Here is a 21,448-nt window from a genome sequence, read left to right as displayed (position 1 = left end):
ATTTTTCACAAAAAGTCCGGGCTCTATCCGGAATTTGCACGAAATCAAAAAATTTTTTTAAACATTCCTAGGTATGTCCATAGGCACCTTTTAAACTTTAGTTCTGTTGTTTTTGAAAAATCACCCCAGTATAGCCCACTGCTATTGTAAGGTGACATATTCACAAAATAAAAATTACAATGTTCCCGGATTACCCTGGAAGGCTACTAGAGAGCAGCCAGTCCTATGTTGAGCTGCAGAATGGTGAGGCATCTGAACTTGTCCATTGCCCCTTGCAGCTGTGCCGTCCGGGTGGAGGCTCTTGGTTGACAAGTTTTGTTTGGAATCTGCTTGGGTGCAAATGTTCCTCACATGATGGAGCACGATGAGCCACTTGTCGTCCATCCCAGCACAAGACAGAATACTCATTAGTACATCGAGCAATGCAATTCGCCAACCATAACGATGTAGCTTTCACGCTAGGTATTTAGATCATCCAATCAACTATATGTTTCTCGTCAGCCGATTGTAGCAAGAATTGACAACGATAGACACCGTGTTTCGCCCATGAGGCTGGGCTCGTCAGTATCGTACCACTAATTCATGCCACAAGGGTACTCGACCACCGCCTTTATGGTTCATTAAAAGTACATGAACGGAAATCGTTTAACACGATTTCAGTCTCAATTGGTTATTGCCTTATTGGGTTACGTATTTTTATTTCAAACAACAATTGGCTAAAAAATTTACTAACCACTTTTACTTTAAACTGAAATAAGCTTAAATGTTCAGACGGACTTATATGTTTGCAAGGAAAAACAGATTTATTAAACCCTACAGACGTCAACAAGGTCCAATAGTCGTTAATCGTTCAGTATTTTATGTTTTGTTTGAACTGCAATCTTTCAACGAGCAGCAAAGCACTTCCTTGCTCAGCAGATTTGCTCTGCACAAATTTTCCTTGTTTCAGCGGCAAGATAACGTCATTTATATGTGGAAAAAGCCGAAACGAATGTCTAGCCACCAGGTCCAAACTTGGAATTCGTGTGTGTACATAGGAAAGCGATTTTATTAGTTCAAGTTCAACGACAGACCGTTAAAGGGAATGTCAATAAGAAACGTGTTTTCAAAATGTGTTTCAAGCTTTTCTCAACAACTGCCTCAAGCATTAAATGGCTTTAGGACAAGAATTATACAAAAATAGGGATTATTGACCCGTTTTGACGTAATGTTGCTTTTGTCTACGCAGGCTCAAATGCAAACCACCTTTTAAGCATATTTTTAGGTCTCGTTAAAGCTTTCTGAACAATACAAACACACTCTTTTTAGCGTTTCTATTGCGTAAAAAATTCAGTTTGATATTCTAAATGGTTTTTAAAAGAAGTAGCTTTGATTGATTTACATTCACTTTTGTTACATTAAATGTGAAAAGAGTTCTAAAATGCATTTGAAATGATTTTTGTAGACTGTGAGCACACTAATTGTTGTAGGATCCACTGTTTGTTGGCGCAATTTTATTTTCGCAATGGCTTTTTACGCTTTTCTGGTGACATCAGGGAGACACACACTGGCTGGCAGTGTATTTCAGACTACTGGACGAGGCAACATTTTTCTACTAAGTTTACCGATCTTGGGCTGCTATATGTAATAAATCGATAATCTCAATAAGAAAAATGTAAATTTGCTATAATTTTGTCTTATTTATAGTTTAATTGTTATCCACCCCCAATTATATGCGCCTCAACTGACGGAACAGGTTGACATGGTATTCTTAATTTTAACAGGATGGTTTAAGTTGGGCTAACTTCTTCCTAGTTTCATCGTTCGAAACTAGAAGTTAAAAACATTCCTTAAACTTGCAGTACTTTACATGACTAAGCAAACTTTTCTATTCTTTCCTTTCTAAAAAAACTTTTGAAGACATACTTTTGATAGTTTTCAACCTTGCAGTCACAACTGAAGTAGGCTAACCATATCACCAAGCAATGTTGTTCTTGTAATGCATGGCAGGATTTTCGCATAAGCAATTTACACGAATACAGCAAAAAAACGCACAATTTTAACGTTTTTTCATTGTCTTTGCAACGTCAAACGAAGTGTAAATGATTCAACGTTGGGTGTATGATTTGCATACCATTTGTTGACATTGGTTGGATTGCGATAAAACGACGCAAACTAACGTGTTAGTCAAGCACGAAGAAAAAAGTATAAAGCAAACTTAATGCGCAATACGCAAAAAAACAACACCAGTAGGTACAAAACTATCAATCACATTGATATTATGTCTTTTATATGTAATAAATACTATGTCTTTCGACACTCAAGTTTTGTTGAGCAACAACAAAATGAAAGCACTCCAATTCCACATTGTAAAATACCAAATTCAACGCATACATTTGCGACACGAAAACAAACCGCACTGGTCACACACAGCCAAGATCAACGCATACATTCGAAAGCTATCAAGACCAGGATTAGCGTCATGACTGAGCAAACGAGCAAAGTGGTTTCTGTCGCTAAGACAAGACATTTTGACGCACAAAAAAGTGTCAATTAGAAGCGGAGAGAACAATGGTAATCAATTTAATCCCCATGCACTGAGTGCAGCAGGAATTAACGCAAGATTTCAAAAACTGACACCTATTTCTTTCTGGAACCAACAAAGGTCAGCAAATGCTGAAGAGATGATTCCCGACAGTTTTTAAGGTTCTTTTTAACATTGCAGATGAAGTTAATATTTTGATTTAAGCCACAGTGATAAACTATACACGCAAAACATCAGTCTTTCTTTTATACAAATCTGCAAGCGTTGAATCGGTTCAAATTTGAAAATGGAGACCTCAGCCAATAAAAGTTGCTTATTTACATCCGTTCAACGTCGCTAGACGTAGATGTGCTGGTAAGCGGAAACTTTTGCAGGATGGAGCGTCGTGGAAGTTTGGTGGTAACGATACTTTGGAAAACTTCAAAGTTAAAGATACAATAAATTTCAGAGATAGCAGCCTAGTTTTGTTGTCTATGCATTGACGACAGGTTCAAATGAAGCAAACAAAGCAGTACAAGTGTAACAGAAGTATCTCGAGTTAGAGAGAGAAATGTCGCATGCTCCAGGAAACAAACGCATATAAAAATACATTACACGCTAAAGCATTTAAAAAAGTAACAAAATTTATGGTCACCTGGATGCGGGTTGGTTTATCACATTTTGCAAAATTTAACAGATTTTACGGACTGTTACTAACAGTCTCACTAAATTTTTTGAAAATCACATTTTGCATCTTTACTGCGTTCCCAGGCGACAAAAGCTGTTTGCATTATCAGCAGCGAAACTGAAAGATGAGAAAGTGTGATTTTCAGGAAACTTCAGTCAGGCTGTTACAATAGTCGATAAACACTGTACAAGTCTGCAAAATGTGACAAACCTGTAGTATTTCCAGGTAGCCTTGAAAGATCGTAAGTGATTTGCACAAAGAATGGCAACTATTTGTTGAAACGCAGCTTTATCGATAGAACATAGTCTCCAAAAGCTGCCTAGCACAAGCGTACTATAACCATAACATATACTTCAGTTATCGTCACAATTACGCATGTCAGCCATTTCCAAGAAAGAGCAGTATATTTACTGCATCGCACGCTACAAATGTACGTTTGGCAATGAATAACAATACTGCAGCAATACACAGAACTAATCTCTAAAAAAATATCATATTTTGTTCACTGTCGACTCAATGTTCGTATTTCGGCAAAAAAACAAAGATTTCACATGGATTCAAGTGGCATACTACGTTGTGCGTCGCTTTTCGTCGTATGACGCTGACGTCTTGACTCACAATCGACAAACTGTGGCTTGACTAAGAACACAGTGAGAAGCCGATTGAGTAAGAAAAAAATTTCCTGTTTGTAACACGGTGATTGTAACTTCCGTCTTTCCTGATCAAATGGCTGAACACGAATGGATTCTTTCAGGAGGTGTGAGCATAGTAACATTTTTAGACTTTTCAATCTTAGAATCTAAATATCAGTGGGTTTACAATTAAATACTGCTGTAAAGCAATTCCAGTTTTGGAATTAAATCAACGTCAAAAAGCAATTGTTTGATGTAAAATTAAAAGAAAAATCTATTTAGTCAGTGATGCATTACACAAGTAAGGATTTCATCAAAGAAAGCAAAGCGTACACCAATACCAAAAAAAAAACAAAAAAAAACAGAAATTAGTAAAATGGCCCAGCACCTTCCATTTGCAGCCAAGAGTTATGTTGTGGGCTTGGAAGTTCACCATAAGTAGAAGGATAAGAATAGAACTTACTTCTTTTAGGGACTGATAAAGGCTGCGATACTGGTCTGTTGCTGTTCAGAGGTTGGGAAGACGCAATAATATAATTCTTTCCATTATTATTGTCCCAATACTGTTCGCTTCCAGAAGCGTAACGCACGCAAAACTGAATGTGAGAAGTGTAGGATTCAAAAAATGTTTCATCAACATTAATATCAAACTGAAAAGTATCAAACTGGCCAGTTTCATATGCGTTTTTAACAAATTCACACTGTACATCAGTTTCCGTTTTCCAATCATCAAACGTTATCCGAATCACAACCATCTTATCATATGCAATATTTTTCACTTTTACAGTTCCGTGAATACAGCAATTGTCTTTCAAAAGAACGTTTTCCAATGAAACGCAGTTCGAATCAATTTTTCTTTTAAAACTGACATAGTCAGCAACGGGTTGCTCAAATTGTAAAAGTAATTTCTTTTTGTTGAGTTTCCTTTTTTGCTCTTCAGATGGCAACAAATTTAAGTTTCTCATTAAGTCTTGAATAAGATCTCCTGATGTTAAGCTTTTTGGAGGTTCGTTTGTGGATTCTGTTAAGTATTTAATCAACGTCAAAGCACCACCTTGAGAGTCAGCAAAAGTTACGCGTTTACCCCTTCTGGTCATGTTTGCTGAGTTGCGTTCAGATGAGTTCTTTTCATTAAGTCTGTAATGTGTTGAATTCGTGGAGTTCTTTAAATTACAAACCACACTTGCCGGATGGAAAGCTTTAAGACATGATTTTCGGTTTGCCAATGCGCAACGGGGTACCCTGCTCAATGTTTGAGAAGTAAACTCGTTGCCTTTACAAGAAGCAGAAAAGTAAGGATGTGCTTGATCATGAATCGACAGCAAGCTATTTCCGTACGCAAACGGTGGACTGACACCGTACATATACGTCACGTCTGCAGGCATATCACTACAATCTTTTTCGGAATCCTGAAAAAATACATAAAATTATTTTTTTACGCTTACAAACTGTATATCGTGCAGACATTGTGCCAAGATACATGTGCAGTCGAATCCGCTTAATTCGGACACCGGATAACCCGGACAACCGCTTTATTCGGCCAAAATGCTCGGGAACGGAACAAAAGTAAAAATTGCACGTAAAAAAACTCCCGTTAATTCGGACAATTCTCCGCTTAATTCGGACACACACAGGACACAGTATTTGAAGAATTACTGTACTATTTCAACCCTATATATGTGTGTGTTACACAATAATATATTTGTTGAAGCGCTTGGTATCGAATACTGTACAATACAACTAACCAGAAGGTATAACTCTTGTTAGTTTTATGCGATCAGTGCCAAATACTGCAGTATAATACAGCTGCAATTCATTTATTACGCAACAGAACGATATTTTTAACGCGTTGTCTGCCTTTACACATACCATGAAACGAACAATTGATTTTCCGCTTAATTCGGACAAAGCCGTTTCTCCGCTTAATTCGGCCAAAAGTGAGCGGAACCGAACCAAAGTGTCCGAATTAAGCGGAGTCGACTGTATTAACTTTTGTTACCAATTCACAAGAAAACTTAAAACAAATTCTGTAAATCGCTACTTATCTTTGAAATAAAATTTGACTCGACTTACAATTTGCGTTTCTTTCGTAACCAGTTCTCGAAGAATTTCTCAAATATAGTCTTGTGAACCAAAGATACTCTCAACTGCATAAAGATGTATCATCAACGGTTTTTTACTTTTAGTTTTCTAAAAAAAAAATACGCAAAAAGGCTGTAAAGATAGTAAAAACAAGTTTTAAAATTACTTAACTACGGGTAAGATCTGAGCACAAAACTTAGAGGTTTTTACGAAAACCTGGGTCTCATTCATCTGTTAACGGACAACACTCTCTGATATTTGGCAGTTACTTTTATTCTGAACACCAGCTTTCAAAACCTTATTGTAACTTCTAAAACTGTCTATTTCGGTAAACAAAACAAGTAGGCTACTGTATCGCATAAAAAGTATGCAAACTATAGAATTGTCTGTTGCAACTCAATACGCGTCACACCGCGAGTTGTACTACGCAGCAAACCTTCAACAAACGTATGAATCTATGACATGTATAGAGCACACCGCAGCTTATTACTGAATGTACCATAAAAGAAACGATGAATTATCTCACCATCCGCACTGCTCTACAGTAAAAGCTCAATGATGCAAGACTTGGGACCGCTGATGGTGTGATGCCTCAAATACCACGCGACAACAAGTTTAGCGTGAAGAACGAACAGACCGGCAAAAAAATAATCCACGCCATGATCACGCGTGCTCGCGGCAGTGTTTACATCACATCATGGCACACAAGCCACGTCATCACGCTGCCTTCGCGTGATCACAACAGACGCTCGTGGCAAGTTTCTATCATTTCGCAATCAGCCACTTGTGCGTCCCCTAGCGTTTGATTGTAAGGTATTGCGAAATAAACTTGCCATCCATTTTGCTTCATCAAAATTTTTTTCGGATCTACAGTTCAGGGGTTCAGGGGTTGTAGTTCAGGGGTTCCCAACCTTTTTTACACCGTGGCCCCCTTTGAAAATTTTAAAAAATCAATGGTCCCCTACTTTTTTCAACATTTTGAAAAAATTAAAAAACGTAATTTTAATTAAAAAACTTGTTTATACAGTAACCGGTAAAGACCATTTCATGAAGCTTTGGGCACATGTACTAGTATTTTTATTAAATTTTAATTTAACTTTTTTGTTATATAGTGTTGGAATGGACTTAGAGATGATAAATTAAAAAAAATTGTTATTTTTCAAAATTTTCCATGGGCCCCTTTGAAAAAGGCCCATGGCCCACTAGGGGGCCATGGCCCCCAGGTTGGGAACCCCTGATCTAGTTAATGTACTGAAAATTTCATAACCGTAGTGAAACATGTGATTTGATCAAGGCAGCAGGATTTTAATTAGCCGAATATGAGATATTTAAAAAATATCATGGCTGATTTATTTGATTTGGATCAATTGATTTCGAGACAATTCGAAACGTCAGAGCACTCAACGTGTACATTTTGTGAAGGTGGGATTTTAAACGGATTTTGTTCCAATGAAAACTTGGAAAATTTATCAAAAACTTTACTCTCCAAACTTTACCACATAAACTTTACTACTTGACAAAAACTTACCCTTTACTACAAAAACCCAATGATAGTACAAAAACTTCAAAAACTTTGTGATTTAAAACAAACATTTCGAACACCCATGTTGCATGGTAAAAATTTCAAACGCCTTACTTTTGCCAATGGTTTTGTGTTAGTTTCATTTTTATAGAGTGTTTATTGCACTGGTTTGTCTATTCAGAGAAATAATCGGACACACCATAACCATATCTTCAAAACTTATCTTAGCATGTAAAACTATTCTGTCTTGCTTTTTCTTGTCAAAGGAACAGTTTCAGATGACCTAATACGGATTTTCATGCAACGTTAGAAAGAATAGCATTGTAGTGGATATGAAGTCACTTGAAAGTACGTCAGAGAAAGTATTTTATTATACTCTGTAGAGAAAACACCTCAAGATACAAAACGAAAATGGCGGATTAAAGTTTAACCAGACGAACTGATTAAAACTTTTAATAGCCTACTGTTTAAACCGTCAGTTTGCATGCAAAAATGTCTACGTAAATGGAGTTTATCACACAAAGACGTACGCAAATTACGGAAAGCACGCTACCATGTTTGGAATATCATGCACCAGCTAATATTGTAGTGCCGGTTAAACATTAAATTACATTGATCCGAACAATCTTAAAAAACAAACCTCATGCTTTGAGTCAACTAGAAAATATGACATCTTTTCATATTATTACGTCAAATTAGGAACAAAATTTTGGCAAACTGCTGATTCGATGAAGACATAATTTGGTTTCCGTGAAATGAGATTGTGTCAGCACTAGCAACAAGTCTGAAGCATGAGCTCGATTTCAAAAATTATGATGCAATGTTTCAGCCTCATGGGCGAAACACGTGTCTATCGCTGTCAATTCTTGCTACAAATCGGCTGCCGAGAAACATATCGTTGATTGGAAAGTCTGAATGGCTTGCGTGGAAGCTACACCGTTATGGTTAGCGAATCGCAGCTGCTCGCTGTACTAGCGAGTGCTCAGCCTTGTGCTGATAGCCGGGAAGAACGCCCCTCTCTTCACATGTCCTCTGCCCTGGCGCCTGCTGGTTTTGTTGGCTCTTTCTTTGTTTCCACAAAGATAAGAGTTAAACTGACTGGTAAAGCGGTGGTCGAATAAATTTGTGGCAGAATACGGTGCGATACTGATGAGCCCAGCCTCATGGGCGAAACACGTGTCTATCGCTGTCAATTCTTGCTACAAATCGGCTGCCGAGAAACATATCGTTGATTGGAAAGTCTGAATGGCTTGCGTGGAAGCTACACCGTTATGGTTAGCGAATCGCAGCTGCTCGCTGTACTAGCGAGTGCTCAGCCTTGTGCTGATAGCCGGGAAGAACGCCCCTCTCTTCACACATCAATTAACATACTATTAAGTATTGTAATAATTATGCTACTCAACTACTGTACTGTGTCATATTGCATTGCCGATATGACTCCTGTGGTAAATATCAGATTAAACAGTTGCTCAAATAAGAAAATGAATGAATTGTTCAAGAAATGTCAGCAGTATTTGAGTATCAAGATGACCCAAAGTGCCATGCCGAAACTTTTTCAACGTACGCAAATTTAATGAGGGCTGGTGTTGCCTTTCCTGAACTAAACGACTGAACTGTGGTTGAGTTTTTGACAATGCAACACGCATGTCATCTTTAACGTTCAGGCGATTTCGATGTTTAGTTTTTATTGTAACAAGATCTGAGAATCCTGCCTCGCAAAGGTAAGTGGTTATGAATGGTAACAAAACAATATTCGCCTGCTTTGTCAAGAATGGGTACGTTTGCAGTTGTGAGCACCAAAATTCTTCCACAGTTTTTGAATGAAATTCAATGCGTAATAACTCTTTTGATATCAAATCAATTAGGTCATCTTTACTGAGATCGTCATCGCTAATATTGTTCAAGTCCAAAAGAAAAGGATTTCGAATCCATGTTTCAACTCCGTTCGGCAGTTGTTCTTAAATTAAAATAACGTTGAAATGAGATTTGCTGGGTTTCCAAGTGTGCGCAAAATTTTTCTTTCATAGAGATCAAAAGAGTACTACATTCTCTTTGAGTTTCATCCATCAAGATAAGATCTTCTAACATTGGAACTTTGGCGTAATTACCTGCTTCCAATCTACGTTTCCAAACCGGCAAGTTGGCTAAAAACGCTTTCAGTTTTTCAGCTGCATCAATTATTGTCACACCTGGTCCTTGAATGCCACGATTAGGCCTACATTGTTAATATGACCGAAAATATCGGCTAAAGTAGGCCATGCCGTATAGAAAACTTTTACTCTCAACAATTTTGAGAGGAGACTTCCTTTGGCTTTCAAAAGAGTTGATACCTCATTTTTTAGCTGCTGCAGTCCATAGCATCTTTTCACAAATTGGGACTAGGTGGGCAAATTTTAAAAAAGGCCACTTTTAGCGCGAGAGTTATGTTAAAAAGGGTACTTTTCGCGCGTAAATGATGGGAAAAAGAGCGTAAAACATAAGCTGAAAAATGTAGATTTCTCAGACAAATTGTAGATAAAAAAGCATATTATACCTAGACTAAACTTTTGAGACTCATAATTGATTCATATATTCATCGCCGCCCACAATATTTTATAAATAATAATGTAGGCCTAATAAAATTTAATCTAGCAACATTTAGTTGCAGAGGTCTCTGTACTAAAGTAAAAAGAAACAACTATGATAATATAGCCTATCTATATGAAATACAACTGCGAAGATATTATAATGAGTTGAATCTTTGCAGAATTAGATGATTCTAAAAAGCTCGTATTTTATTTTGATGAAAATCAGGAAACAAACTTCTGCAATTCAGACATTTAGAATCTCAGACAAAGTTTGAGGTAGCCTACTCACAACACAAATTGATAATTAATCTGCTTAAATAGAACATTAAGGATACCGTATTATAAGTAAGGTCAAAGGTAGGCTCATAAGTTCTAAATGTAGGCGCTGAAGCTTTCCATTTAGCAGTTCATCCTTTAACTTGGATCTAACTTAAACAAAAATTAAGTCTTAAAAATTGCCCACCTAGTTTCAAACTAGGGGGGCAAAGAAAGGGCTAGGAGGGCAAGCAAAGGGACTAGGTGGGCAATTGCCCACCTAGTTTATATGTGAAAAGATGCTATGCTGCAGTCGTTTTAAAACTTCTCTAGATAACGAACGTACCTCAGAATGATACAAAAGCACTTCGTAATCTGACCCTACTTGACAGAGCGCTTTAAAAGTACGGTGGTTTACAGCTCTGCTTTTGATGAAATTAACGACTTTCACGCAATTTTTCAGAATTTCTTTGAGACTTGCTGGTAAAGTTTTTGCTGCTAAGGCGTAGCCTACCTGTGCAAGAAGCAATGGGTAACAACCATGGCGATCTATACTACTGGCCTTCCCAACGTAGCAACAGCCAAATAATGTGGGGGCCTATTAAGTTTTGGCAACTAACAGATATTAGGCGTAAAAAAGGCGTCTTTGCATGAATTATTACTAGGGCTATTTAAAGCCATTAAAGTCATATTTTTTTTCTATGCATCAGTAAGTCGTGAAATCAAATTTAACGCAAAAACCGCATCCCTATGAGGTATCTTAAAAAAGTTATGAAGTTATATAAAGTCATATTTTCCTGGTTAGGTCATATATCAGCTTTTTAAGTCATATATCAGCTTTTTAAGTTATATATATAGTCATATTTTTGAGTTATAAAGTCATACCGTTGTATACTTTAAATAAAAAATACCAATTAAAGCGGTGAAGCAATTAAGCACTAAAAAAGTAAGGCAATTTCTGATTGAACGAAGGCAAACTGTAGGATTAGCCTACATAACACTTACAGTCACAGACCTATATTTTATGAGGTCACACATTGAGGTCAACTTAATACTCAAAATGGAAAGTTGTACGTACACCATCGAAGAGGCCCATGCTGATCTAAATGCCCTTGATTTCGGAAAAGATCCGCTTGAGCTCAAAAATTACATTAAGAAGCGATTGGACAAAAACGATGTGAAGCAAATTATGGAGCTACAAAGACAACACATTTCACCAGCGCTTTATGCAAAACTGCAGAAGTGTCAACCCACATCAGCGTCTGTGGAGCGCTCATTTTCCTTACTAAAGTCATTTTTACGTCCAGATCGTAACTTCAAAGACTCTAACATTCCACACTACATGAAACTGTACTACAACAGTGGTTTAAAATAAAAATGGATGTGTATTACTGTTATGTTGCGTATGTTTTACTCTTTAGTTCCGTGAGTGACGTTGTTCGTATGTAAAAATAAACGATTTTCACATAAAGTCATATTTTCCAAAAAATATAGTCATATTATTTATTTTTTAAGGTCATATAAAAATGGCCCTAATTATTTCTAACAAACAAATACCTACTTTTGGATTAAAAAACGAATTTTTTAACATAGCTGAGTGTTTTGAAAGTTGGGTCACTCTTGATTTCGTGTACCTTGTTTCTGTTGATATCTTGATTCTCATGGTATTCTTAACATGTAGCTATTGTCCTGCTTTCTTGCCACTTATTTAATAATATTACATCTTAATTACGTTTTGGTAATGTATATTTACAATTTTTTGGCTAAAAAACATTACTTGACCAATGAAAATTGCTGATTATATGTTGTAACACTTATCTCAATTGGTAAATTGAATTTTCGTATAGGCCCCCACATTATTTAGCTGTTGCCACGTTGGGAAGGCCAGTAGTATAGATCGCCATGGTAACAACCACACGAGGAGCTTCGTTTTTTACTTAAGCAGCAAACCCGGATTTGTTCCCAAGCATAGCTGGTGCTCCATCCGTGCATAGCCTATAGGCCTAGAACAAAGTTTTTTTTCCAAATTCATCAAGGTTATCACGGACCCCCAAATGCTTTCTCACGGACCCCCAAGGGGTCCGCGAACCCCAGGTTGGGAACCACTGTTGTAGAGGCTTTGAATCACTGACGCAGGCCTGGTCACCGAGATTGACAGAGTGAAGTTTCCGATTGTTGAAGGCTTGTTGTCGGGGAATTATTCCATCCATTAGATGCCGCTGAATGGAGAGCAGCCCTTAACGTGCGTTGCCCAAGCGCACACCCAGAGAGTCGAACCAGCGCCGCTATTGATCTTGAAGTTTCTTCGTTCCAAAAGTGACGCGCTAACCAATTGAGCTAACTGCTGAAATAGCTGGCAACACGGTTTCGAACATTATAGGCTAACTTACATGACTGTTATAATAAGACGCCTCTAAAAACCAAAAAAGGCATTTAGCTACCCAAGCAGGGCCGTGTTAACCATTTCCTGTATCCTTCGGACGGAAGCCCGCTTATTTTTAGTTTGGCTAGAGTTTTTTAGCTATTTGAAATAAAAAATCTAAAAAATGCTGGGACAAAATCCCGATATTTGCGATATTTGATAGCTTGCATCGTTGAGCTTTGCTCTGTCTGTCATCATTTGGACGGTATAACTATTTTAAACAAAGAACGCCACAAAATCTATGCTATTTTATTAGAGTTTATATAATAAGAAAAAAAAAATTATCTATAGTAATGTAGAATAGGTCTTTCGCAACATTAAATCCTTCTATAAAGTCGAAACAATAGCGTCCTGCCTGCAGTTATATACAGTTGTTCCAGACGGTTGTTCGCCTGGTCAAACGTCATGTAGAAACCGTTCGGGTCTACTGAATATTACGTCATGGAAATTCCTAAAACATGAGCCAAAATTGCACCATCGTCCGTAAGACTCGTGTCAAACCTGTTGAAACCGGTTTAAACATTGTGCCTTTGAGTTATCACAAATTTTTCTGATTCATTCTCGAAGTTGTTTGTTGGAAGTCGGTCGCACATTTAACTGGTTTATTTGGTGCTTGCTAGCTGGACAAATTCTCCGTCTTTTATCCAAGTAATCTGTATCGTAGTGACAGTTTTAGAGGCGTAGGCATTGCATCCCCATTTCGATAGCCGCGGGCTAATTTTACAGAAATACACTGTTTGAAAAGAAGTTCAAGTGTGTGTTTCTTCGGTCATTATATACAGACGAACGGATTCGGGAACTTTATGTTAAAATTTTCCCACGAAGAGATTATGGTTTACCGCTGTGACCATAAAAAATAAAAGACGGGTTCTTGTCAGTTGGTAGGTCAAGAAGAAATTAAAGCAAGAAAAATAAAAGACGAGTTCTTGTCAGTTGGTAGGTCAAGAAGAAATTAAAACAAAAAAAATAAAAGAAGATTTGTTGGTTGGTAGTCTACACTCTTACAGAAGCAAAGAAAAGTAAAGACATTTCTTCTCAGTTTGGTACAGAAGAAAAATAACTTTGACAATCATTGGCAAGAAAGAAGATTAAAAGACAATCCATCTGTGCTTGTAGATTCAAGTGGAAGAATCCAAGCAAGTTTTGTGGACTTTAGGACTTCATACTCGTACAGCTACGGTATCGTGCATTTAAATTCTTTTTTGTATTTTTACGGTCTTTGCAGTTAAGTTTTTTATAACTACTGTAGCCTAATAATTTTGTGTGTTTGTGTAACTTAATTTTTTTAATTGTTAAATTTAGCCCCAACATTTAATATGTCTACACTCGGTGGCGACAAGGACTCGACCGCCGTAGACTCGACTGAGTTTAAGCCTGATGATGTTCTTTGCGGTCGGGCAGGCCATTCTGGGGAGGGACCCATTAACGATGAGGCTAAGTCAGTTCGAGAGGCCCGGCATCTTAGACGGGATATTTTGACTCAAATTGGGAAACTTTCTGTAGCCCTAGGTTCTTTGAGTGATTAGCAGGAACTGTTAATTTTTAGATCTAAGTTATCTACTTTAGAAGAGGAATTACGGCATTTCCATGCTCTTTTGACTAAAATCTTTAACTCTGCAATCTTGGCAGAACTTCGTGATAGGGTAGATCCCGAATTTAACTCGTTAAAAAATAACTTTGAACAAAAAGAAAGTGAGTTCTCAGATATGTTGGATGCTGACATACATCCTGAGGATAGCGCCTCAAATGTAAGCACTAGGATGTCTAGGACTTCGTCTCGGATAGTGGCACAAATTAACCTGCAGCTAAGACGAGCTCCAGATACAAGCTGAGGCCGAAGCGAGAGCTGCTGAGGCTGCAGCGAGAGCTGAGGCCATTCGAGCTGAGGCTGCCGCGAGAGCTGAGGCCGAAGCGAGAGCTGCTGAGGCTGCCGCGAGAGCTGAGGCCATTCGAGCTGAGGCTGCCGCGAGAGCTGAGGCCGAAGCGAGAGCTGCTGAGGCTGCCGCGCGAGCTGAGGCCATACGAACTGAGGCTGCCGCGAGAGCTGAGGCCGAAGCGAGAGCAGCTGAGGCCGCCGCGAGAGCTGCTGAGTTCGCACTCAAAGACGCTCAGTTGAGGGCTGAACAACGTAAAGAGGTAGTTTTAGCTGAATATCGATCAGAGGTGGGCTCTCGGCGTAGCTCTAAGAAGGGCTCTTCTAGGCATTCCAGAAATGAACATCAATCGCAGTTTAATTTACATAACCTTTTCCAAACGCCCGTTCAACCTGTGAGTGGACCAGGGCAATCCACACGTTTTCCAGCTGTTTCAGGAGGTCTCGGGGCCGCGGCTAAGGGTCTTCCGAATGCTGTAGAGCCAAGGTCTGCGAATTACAACCGAACTCCTCCCCCAGAGCGTACAGGTCACGGGGCCGCCATTAGTAGTAATGCTTTGCCCCCTTTACAGTTTTCTGCGCCGCTAGGTTTTGATCGCCCAGCTACACGTAATTTGGGTGGTTGTGAGAGGCGTATTGCGTCTCCTGATTTTAACGTGTGTGAGGATCGTGGTCGGGCTGTGCATGTGACTGAGCCCACTCAGCCCCTTAAGGGATATAGCTTGTCTTCTCCCGCTAAATCGAGTTCTCAACAGCAGGATTGCTTTTTTGAATACCAAAATAGTAGGACGTTTTTCGATAAGGCGGCCTTGATTGGTTACGATGGTAATAATATGCCATTTATCTTCTTTAAAAATCGTGTTACGGCCTTAATGGCAGCTTCGCCCTTTAAGGGGACTAGTTTGACTTTGTTACAAGCAGCTTGTGTTAGAACAGCTGCGCAAACGATTGCTAATTTGGTTTCTGACACCCCTGGCTTGTCAGAGGAAGACAGGATAGAAATGTCGTTAGCTCGCTTGTCCCAGCGTTTTGGGGTTCGTGGAGGTCTTTTTGCAGAACCGGAAATTAGAAAGTATCGCTATGGTAGCAAATTGACTTCGACCTCTTCCAGTGATCTGAAAGAGTTTAAAGATGAATTATCGCAGTGTTTGCTTTACGCGCAAGCTTATGGTCAGCGTGACAAATTGGAAGGACGTTTTGTTTTGGATTTGGCTAAGCGACTCCCGTTTGACGCTAAGCAGCGTTATCTTGACTTTTTAGGTGATCAGTATGGTGGCACTAATGAGCCTACTTTTCAGAGTTTGTTCGATTTTGTTGTACGAGAGGAAACGCGTAAGTCGACTGATTTTAGCATTATGCTAATGGGCGATTCTGGTGAATCGCAGCAATTTAAAAAGTTTGGCAAAGGAAAATTGCCTTCATGTCCGGTTAGGCAGACGTCCGTAAAACCCCACGATGATGTGATGTCAGGGAGTTCGCAGTACTCGACTGTTGTTGGCGCACCGCGCGGTGGTGAAGCCAGACGTAAAAACCTACCGGCATGCATTTGTTGTTCGTCACGTGGTCAAGTTGAATATCATTTTTTGTCTAATTGTAAAGAATTTTTGCGCTTGACACCTAAAGATCGGAGAGATGTCATTGTGAAAGCTGGCAAATGCTTGAATTGTTTGCGCCAGCATATGGTTAGGGATTGCGTTCATGCAAATAACTGTCGTAAGTGTGGGCCTAACAACGATAGGAAACACTATTTTCTTCTGCATGATTTTTATGTGACGTCACGTGATTCTCTGGATTCGGTTGGGAAAGATGATGCTCGTGCCAGAGTTCCTGTGCGTAATGTTAAGATTGGAAATGTTAAAGCAGCCTTTAACCGCGTTACTGCTGCTCGTGTTTTGAATCCAATGACTGGCAAATCGAAGTTGGTGTATTGTCAGCATGATCCTGGTTTGCAGTTGACGTTTGTTTCGAGTGACTTGGTGTGTGAACTTGATCTTAAACCGTACGATAAAGCGTCGTTTAAAATGGATACCCTGGCTGGTCGTAAAGCTACTTGTGCTGACCTTGTCAAACTCAACATCCAGTCGTTAGAGACAGATGAACTGCTTTGTGATATAACTTCGGTGCAGGCGCGGATTTATGGGGGGGGCCCCCCCCGAAATTTTATGAAAAATTGTATGTTTCCGCATCAAATGGTTTGATATGCTTCTAAACAGCTGATATTAGTCCCTCGGCATCACAATTGATGAAAATGGTTGTTTTAATGTCTATTTTCTAGCATATCGTATATGTCGTAGTATCATTGTTCATATCTGTTTAGCTTTTTCTTTCTTTTTAATTGATTTTCAAATTTTCTGGCCCCCCCCCGAAAAAAACTCTTAGATTCGCGCCTGCTTCGGTGGTTAACCCAGCTTGGGCTGATGATGTTAAAACTTTACCGCATAAACAAGATTTAAATGGTTTCCGTCATTTTCATGACGTGAATATGTTTCATTTGAATGATTGTAGTACTGTAGATGTACTGATTGGCAACGACAACGCTTATTTGATGTGTGCAAAAGAAGAGCGTGTTGGTGAAAATCGTAGTGAACCACATGCTTTGCTCACTCCTCTCGGTTGGTTGGCTTGTGGTGGTAAGTCACCCTTAGATGAAAGCGTTGCTAAAGTGTGCAGAGTGCAGACGTCTTCAGAGTCGGATGTCATCTCTGGCTTTCAGCGTAAAATTGAGTCTCGTGATATGGAAATAGCAGACCTGAATAAAGTCATTCAGGATTTGACGTTGCAAAATGAAACCTGTGAATTGTCTCGCAATGATAAGTTGGCTAGAGAACTTGTTGAACCGAATATTGAGTTGAAAGATGGTCGATTTGAGATACCTGTTCCGTTGAAGGAAGATATTGATCTACCTAACAATTTTGTGTTGGCGTCAGATAGAGTTGCTGCTTTAAGGAAGAAAGCTTTAAAACAACCTGAACTTCGTGATTTCCTTACTGACACCATGAAAGATCTTAAATCAAATGGCTATATTGAGCGTACTGGTGAAGCAGGAAATGTCAAGGGATTTGAATGGTATTTACCGTACTTTGTTACGTCACAATTAAAAAAGCGCATTGTTTACGATGGCAAGTCTGAATTCCGAGGAACTTGTGTTAATGATGTAATGTTTTCGGGTCCTGACTTGTTAAACCCTCTGGTAGATGTCTTGGCTAGATTTCGGCTTGGTAGATTTGGTCTCATGGCTGATGTGACTAAATGCTTCTTTCAAATAAAGTTACCCGAGTTGATAGAATCAGCTGAATTTCACAACGCCCTGAGACAGAGAGAGATAAACTGGGAATTTATACCTCCGTATGCTCCGGCGCAAGGTGGCGCCTGGGAGGCAATGGTTAAACAATTTAAAATTGCATTTTTTCACATTTTGGACTCTTCAATTCGTAAGCCCAAATTTATTGAACTGCTTACGTACACAGGCAGTGCCGTTCGGATCGTGAACGAACGCCCTTTGGTACCTTTGAGTGACGACCCTAGGGATTTTACTGTCATCACCCCTGCCTCACTTTTGACCCCATACTTAGACCCATACTGTGCTGTTGGGCAACCACATGATCGTGACCAATTAAGAAGGGATTATCCGTTCAATTTGTCACTTTCTCATCAGTTTTGGAGTAAATGGATCGATTTTTACTTGCCAGGTCTTCAGGGCCGGAAAAAATGGCTAAAAATGGCCGAGAATTTGGAGCCTGGTCAACTTGTAGTGGTAGGTTCTCTACAGGACATTGGTAAACGTGGGAAGTATCAACTTGGGAGGGTGCATGAGGTAGTTCCACAAATTAGGAAAGGGAAGCCTGTGGTTCGTAGAGCTAAAGTTGCCGTCTGCAACTATGATGAGAGTACGGGGAAAGTGAAAGTAGACTATGTGTTGAGGGATATTTCGTGCCTCGCCCCCGTAAAGAACACCTAAGTGTTAGGGTTTGAGCCTGGTTTTGTCTGCGGTGGCCGACACTTGTCTGAGCCCAGAACAGTCGGTTATTATCGCAACCATTGTATATAGCATCATTTTTGCGTGTACCTAATACCTATGGTACCAATTTCATGTATCGTCGTGTTCTTATTGCTGTTCATTCTTTGCATGCCCTTTGTATTTGCGTATTAACTTAAACGTGAGTGATTCAAACAATTTGTGTATCATGTTTTTATTCATTGGCTCACAATTGTCGTCAATTCTTTTTTAGTTATGCCATGTCAGACTGTCATAACTAGGGGCCGCTATGTTCCAGACGGTTGTTCGCCTGGTCAAACGTCATGTAGAAACCGTTCGGGTCTACTGAATATTACGTCATGGAAATTCCTAAAACATGAGCCAAAATTGCACCATCGTCCGTAAGACTCGTGTCAAACCTGTTGAAACCGGTTTAAACATTGTGCCTTTGAGTTATCACAAATTTTTCTGATTCATTCTCGAAGTTGTTTGTTGGAAGTCGGTCGCACATTTAACTGGTTTATTTGGTGCTTGCTAGCTGGACAAATTCTCCGTCTTTTATCCAAGTAATCTGTATCGTAGTGACAGTTTTAGAGGTGTAGGCATTGCATCCCCATTTCGATAGCCGCGGGCTAATTTTACAGAAATACACTGTTTGAAAAGAAGTTCAAGTGTGTGTTTCTTCGGTCATTATATACAGACGAACGGATTCGGGAACTTTATGTTAAAATTTTCCCACGAAGAGATTATGGTTTACCGCTGTGACCAACAGTATATATGTATAAGCTTTGGTGTAATGCCGGGGTTGGGTCTATCTTCGTCTGGCAGATCATCTGTAGTCAAATCAAGCATGGGAGTTCCATGATCTTGTTTGCCTGACAGATTCCTTGGTGCTCACAAGCCTCCACACGACCACAACGTGTCGACTCAGGTCGTGGTCGTGGATATTGACAGTCACTAGCCGTGAGCATTGGCAGGGGTGCTTTCAGATATACCTTTAGACACGAGATGGTTTCAAGAACCAAAAATCTTCTGAAAGAAAACGTTCCACAACTCGACAATAGTTGGAGTTAACTTGTTATTTTGAAGTGATAATTTTGCAGCTATCCCAGCCTCTTGGTTTGTTAAAAAACAAACTCTGCGTCCCTCCACTTTTTTCCTGTCTATATATTTTTTTGTTGTTGAAGTATGTTGCACTCGCAAGTTTTGGGGTCCACTTTGGCACCGGGTGCAGATTATTCTCTGAAAATGGCCCTGTTTATAACACCTTGCTGAAATCACTCACGCAAGAAAAAAAAGACTGCACTGTATAGTGTGGTGTGATCAACAGCCTAGTTATGTTTCTCACAAAAAACTCAACACCAACTATTTCTGGAGTTGGTAGGCTAAATCGCGTAATTGAATGAGAAAAAAGCTCACTTCGACAAAGCACAGAGAGTGGTTAGGCTACTGATTAATATTTATCCGATTAAAGGGATTCTTACAATTTTTACGATTCTAATACAATATTGAGTTGTTTGTTGTTGTTTTTTTCTGTATGTCTTGTTAAAAAGTATAAACTTATAACACGTAAGAAATACTTGACAAGACAATTTAAAGCAAAGCAAATAGCCTAACATCACCTACGTCAATATGACAAGCAATGATTTTATTTTGCTAAACATTTTTCTAAATGACTATCTCAATAAAACCTGCCTAAACTGAAAAAGCTGTTATTTGAGAAAAACGATTTACTGGCTGGGGTATGGAACGTGACTAACCACATTAAAATGAAACTGTATGAATAAGAACGCTCTCTTATACGTTGTGATAATGACGCAACTTTCTATAAGAATACAGTAGATGTCTAACTGACTTACAGTAGTGAATGGTTTAAGCTGACGTCAGCAGTCGGTTTACCTCATTGACCTCACAGGTTGCAAATGGCTACGTAAAAGACGCCTGTGAACCCTAGGGCTAGATAAATTTCGGACCCCTTATTAGCAGTAGCGTATTGACATTTTTTTGGGTGTTCCCTAAAACTTTAGTCTATTTTTGTATTTAAAAAGCCCAGGGTGCCGATCAATCGAATCAGCTCCACTGCTTGCTTTTTTTTTTTTCAAATACAAGTAGACTGCTTTAAAGTTTATTGAAAACGTGAACTCTCAAAAACATGATCACGCTACGCCACTGCTTAACAGCGCAGTGATACCAAGTAGATCTATGAAAATGCAGTCTACAGTATTTTGCTTTGCTTCGATATGAAAAGAGAGATTTTCTTCAGTAGACTCCTGGACAGGGGCGCCGGAACGATTTTTGACTGGGGGGGCAAGATTACCAAAAAAGGGCACTTTTGTTTACTAAAAGGCCAATTTTTTTTCAAGTTTTAAGATAAGATATAGCGATAATGCTAATCTATCAGCTCACTATGTATTGAGTAATGATAGCCTACAAGTGTCCGGTATACAAAGAAGGGCATCATGCTATGTTATAATGATGTAACCTACTGTCAAGCCTTAAAGCAGCCTGCGGCCATGGCCGCTAAGTAGTGCTTGAACGACAGCCGGTGCTACCTCCTCAATCGGCCAAGTTTGGCCGCCAGTCTTTTCTAACCAATTATTTAATTTTGCAATAGAATGATTGTGGATTAACTGTCGAAAACATGTAGTATCAAAGAGTGACGCAAAATTAGGTTAGCGCGTCATAATCGCCACTGTTGCATTGTGCGGGAATATTTGTTATTGATGGAATATATCCATCTGCGATCACCAGCGCTGTAAGTCTTGTTTGTAATTCCCGACGCTTATTTTAACAAAGTCTTAATCCGAAGTGCTAATTTACGTCGGCTGACAGATTCTATTTGAATAAGCTGAAGATGCTATTACTATAGCGAAATCGATTCTTAACTTAATAAATTACACTAAGAGGTTAGATTGTTGTGCAAATGCC

At 39.2% G+C, this 21,448-nt stretch overlaps 1 protein-coding gene across 3 annotated transcripts; it reads right to left on the bottom strand.

Annotated features, from left to right (window-relative positions):
- Positions 1 to 1,954: 1,954 nt before the first annotated feature.
- On the bottom strand, positions 1,955 to 9,601 carry LOC145778542 (protein phosphatase 1 regulatory subunit 3B-like). 3 transcript variants are annotated; one of them, XM_082590047.1, is made up of 3 exons: positions 9,536 to 9,601; positions 5,897 to 5,970; positions 1,955 to 5,232 (listed from the first exon to the last, which is right to left on the bottom strand). In XM_082590047.1, exon 3 carries the CDS (start codon positions 5,206 to 5,208, stop codon positions 4,192 to 4,194), a length of 1,017 nt encoding a protein of 338 aa, XP_082446173.1. In that variant the 5' UTR covers positions 5,209 to 5,232; positions 5,897 to 5,970; positions 9,536 to 9,601; the 3' UTR covers positions 1,955 to 4,191. The 3 variants fall into 3 exon arrangements, with proteins under 3 accessions (XP_082446173.1, XP_082446174.1, XP_082446172.1); XM_082590048.1 differs by lacking the exon at positions 9,536 to 9,601 and having other exon boundaries at positions 1,955 to 3,990; positions 4,287 to 5,232; positions 5,897 to 6,033; XM_082590046.1 differs by lacking the exon at positions 9,536 to 9,601 and having other exon boundaries at positions 5,897 to 6,033.
- Between the last annotated feature and the right edge of the window lie 11,847 nt (positions 9,602 to 21,448).

Source organism: Aplidium turbinatum, chromosome 10, assembly GCF_918807975.1.
Source record: "Aplidium turbinatum chromosome 10, kaAplTurb1.1, whole genome shotgun sequence".
In the NCBI taxonomy this organism is placed as follows: domain Eukaryota; kingdom Metazoa; phylum Chordata; class Ascidiacea; order Aplousobranchia; family Polyclinidae; genus Aplidium; species Aplidium turbinatum.
The sequence above is the reverse complement of the archived record's forward strand: the minus strand, read 5'-3'. Positions and strand labels throughout refer to the sequence as shown.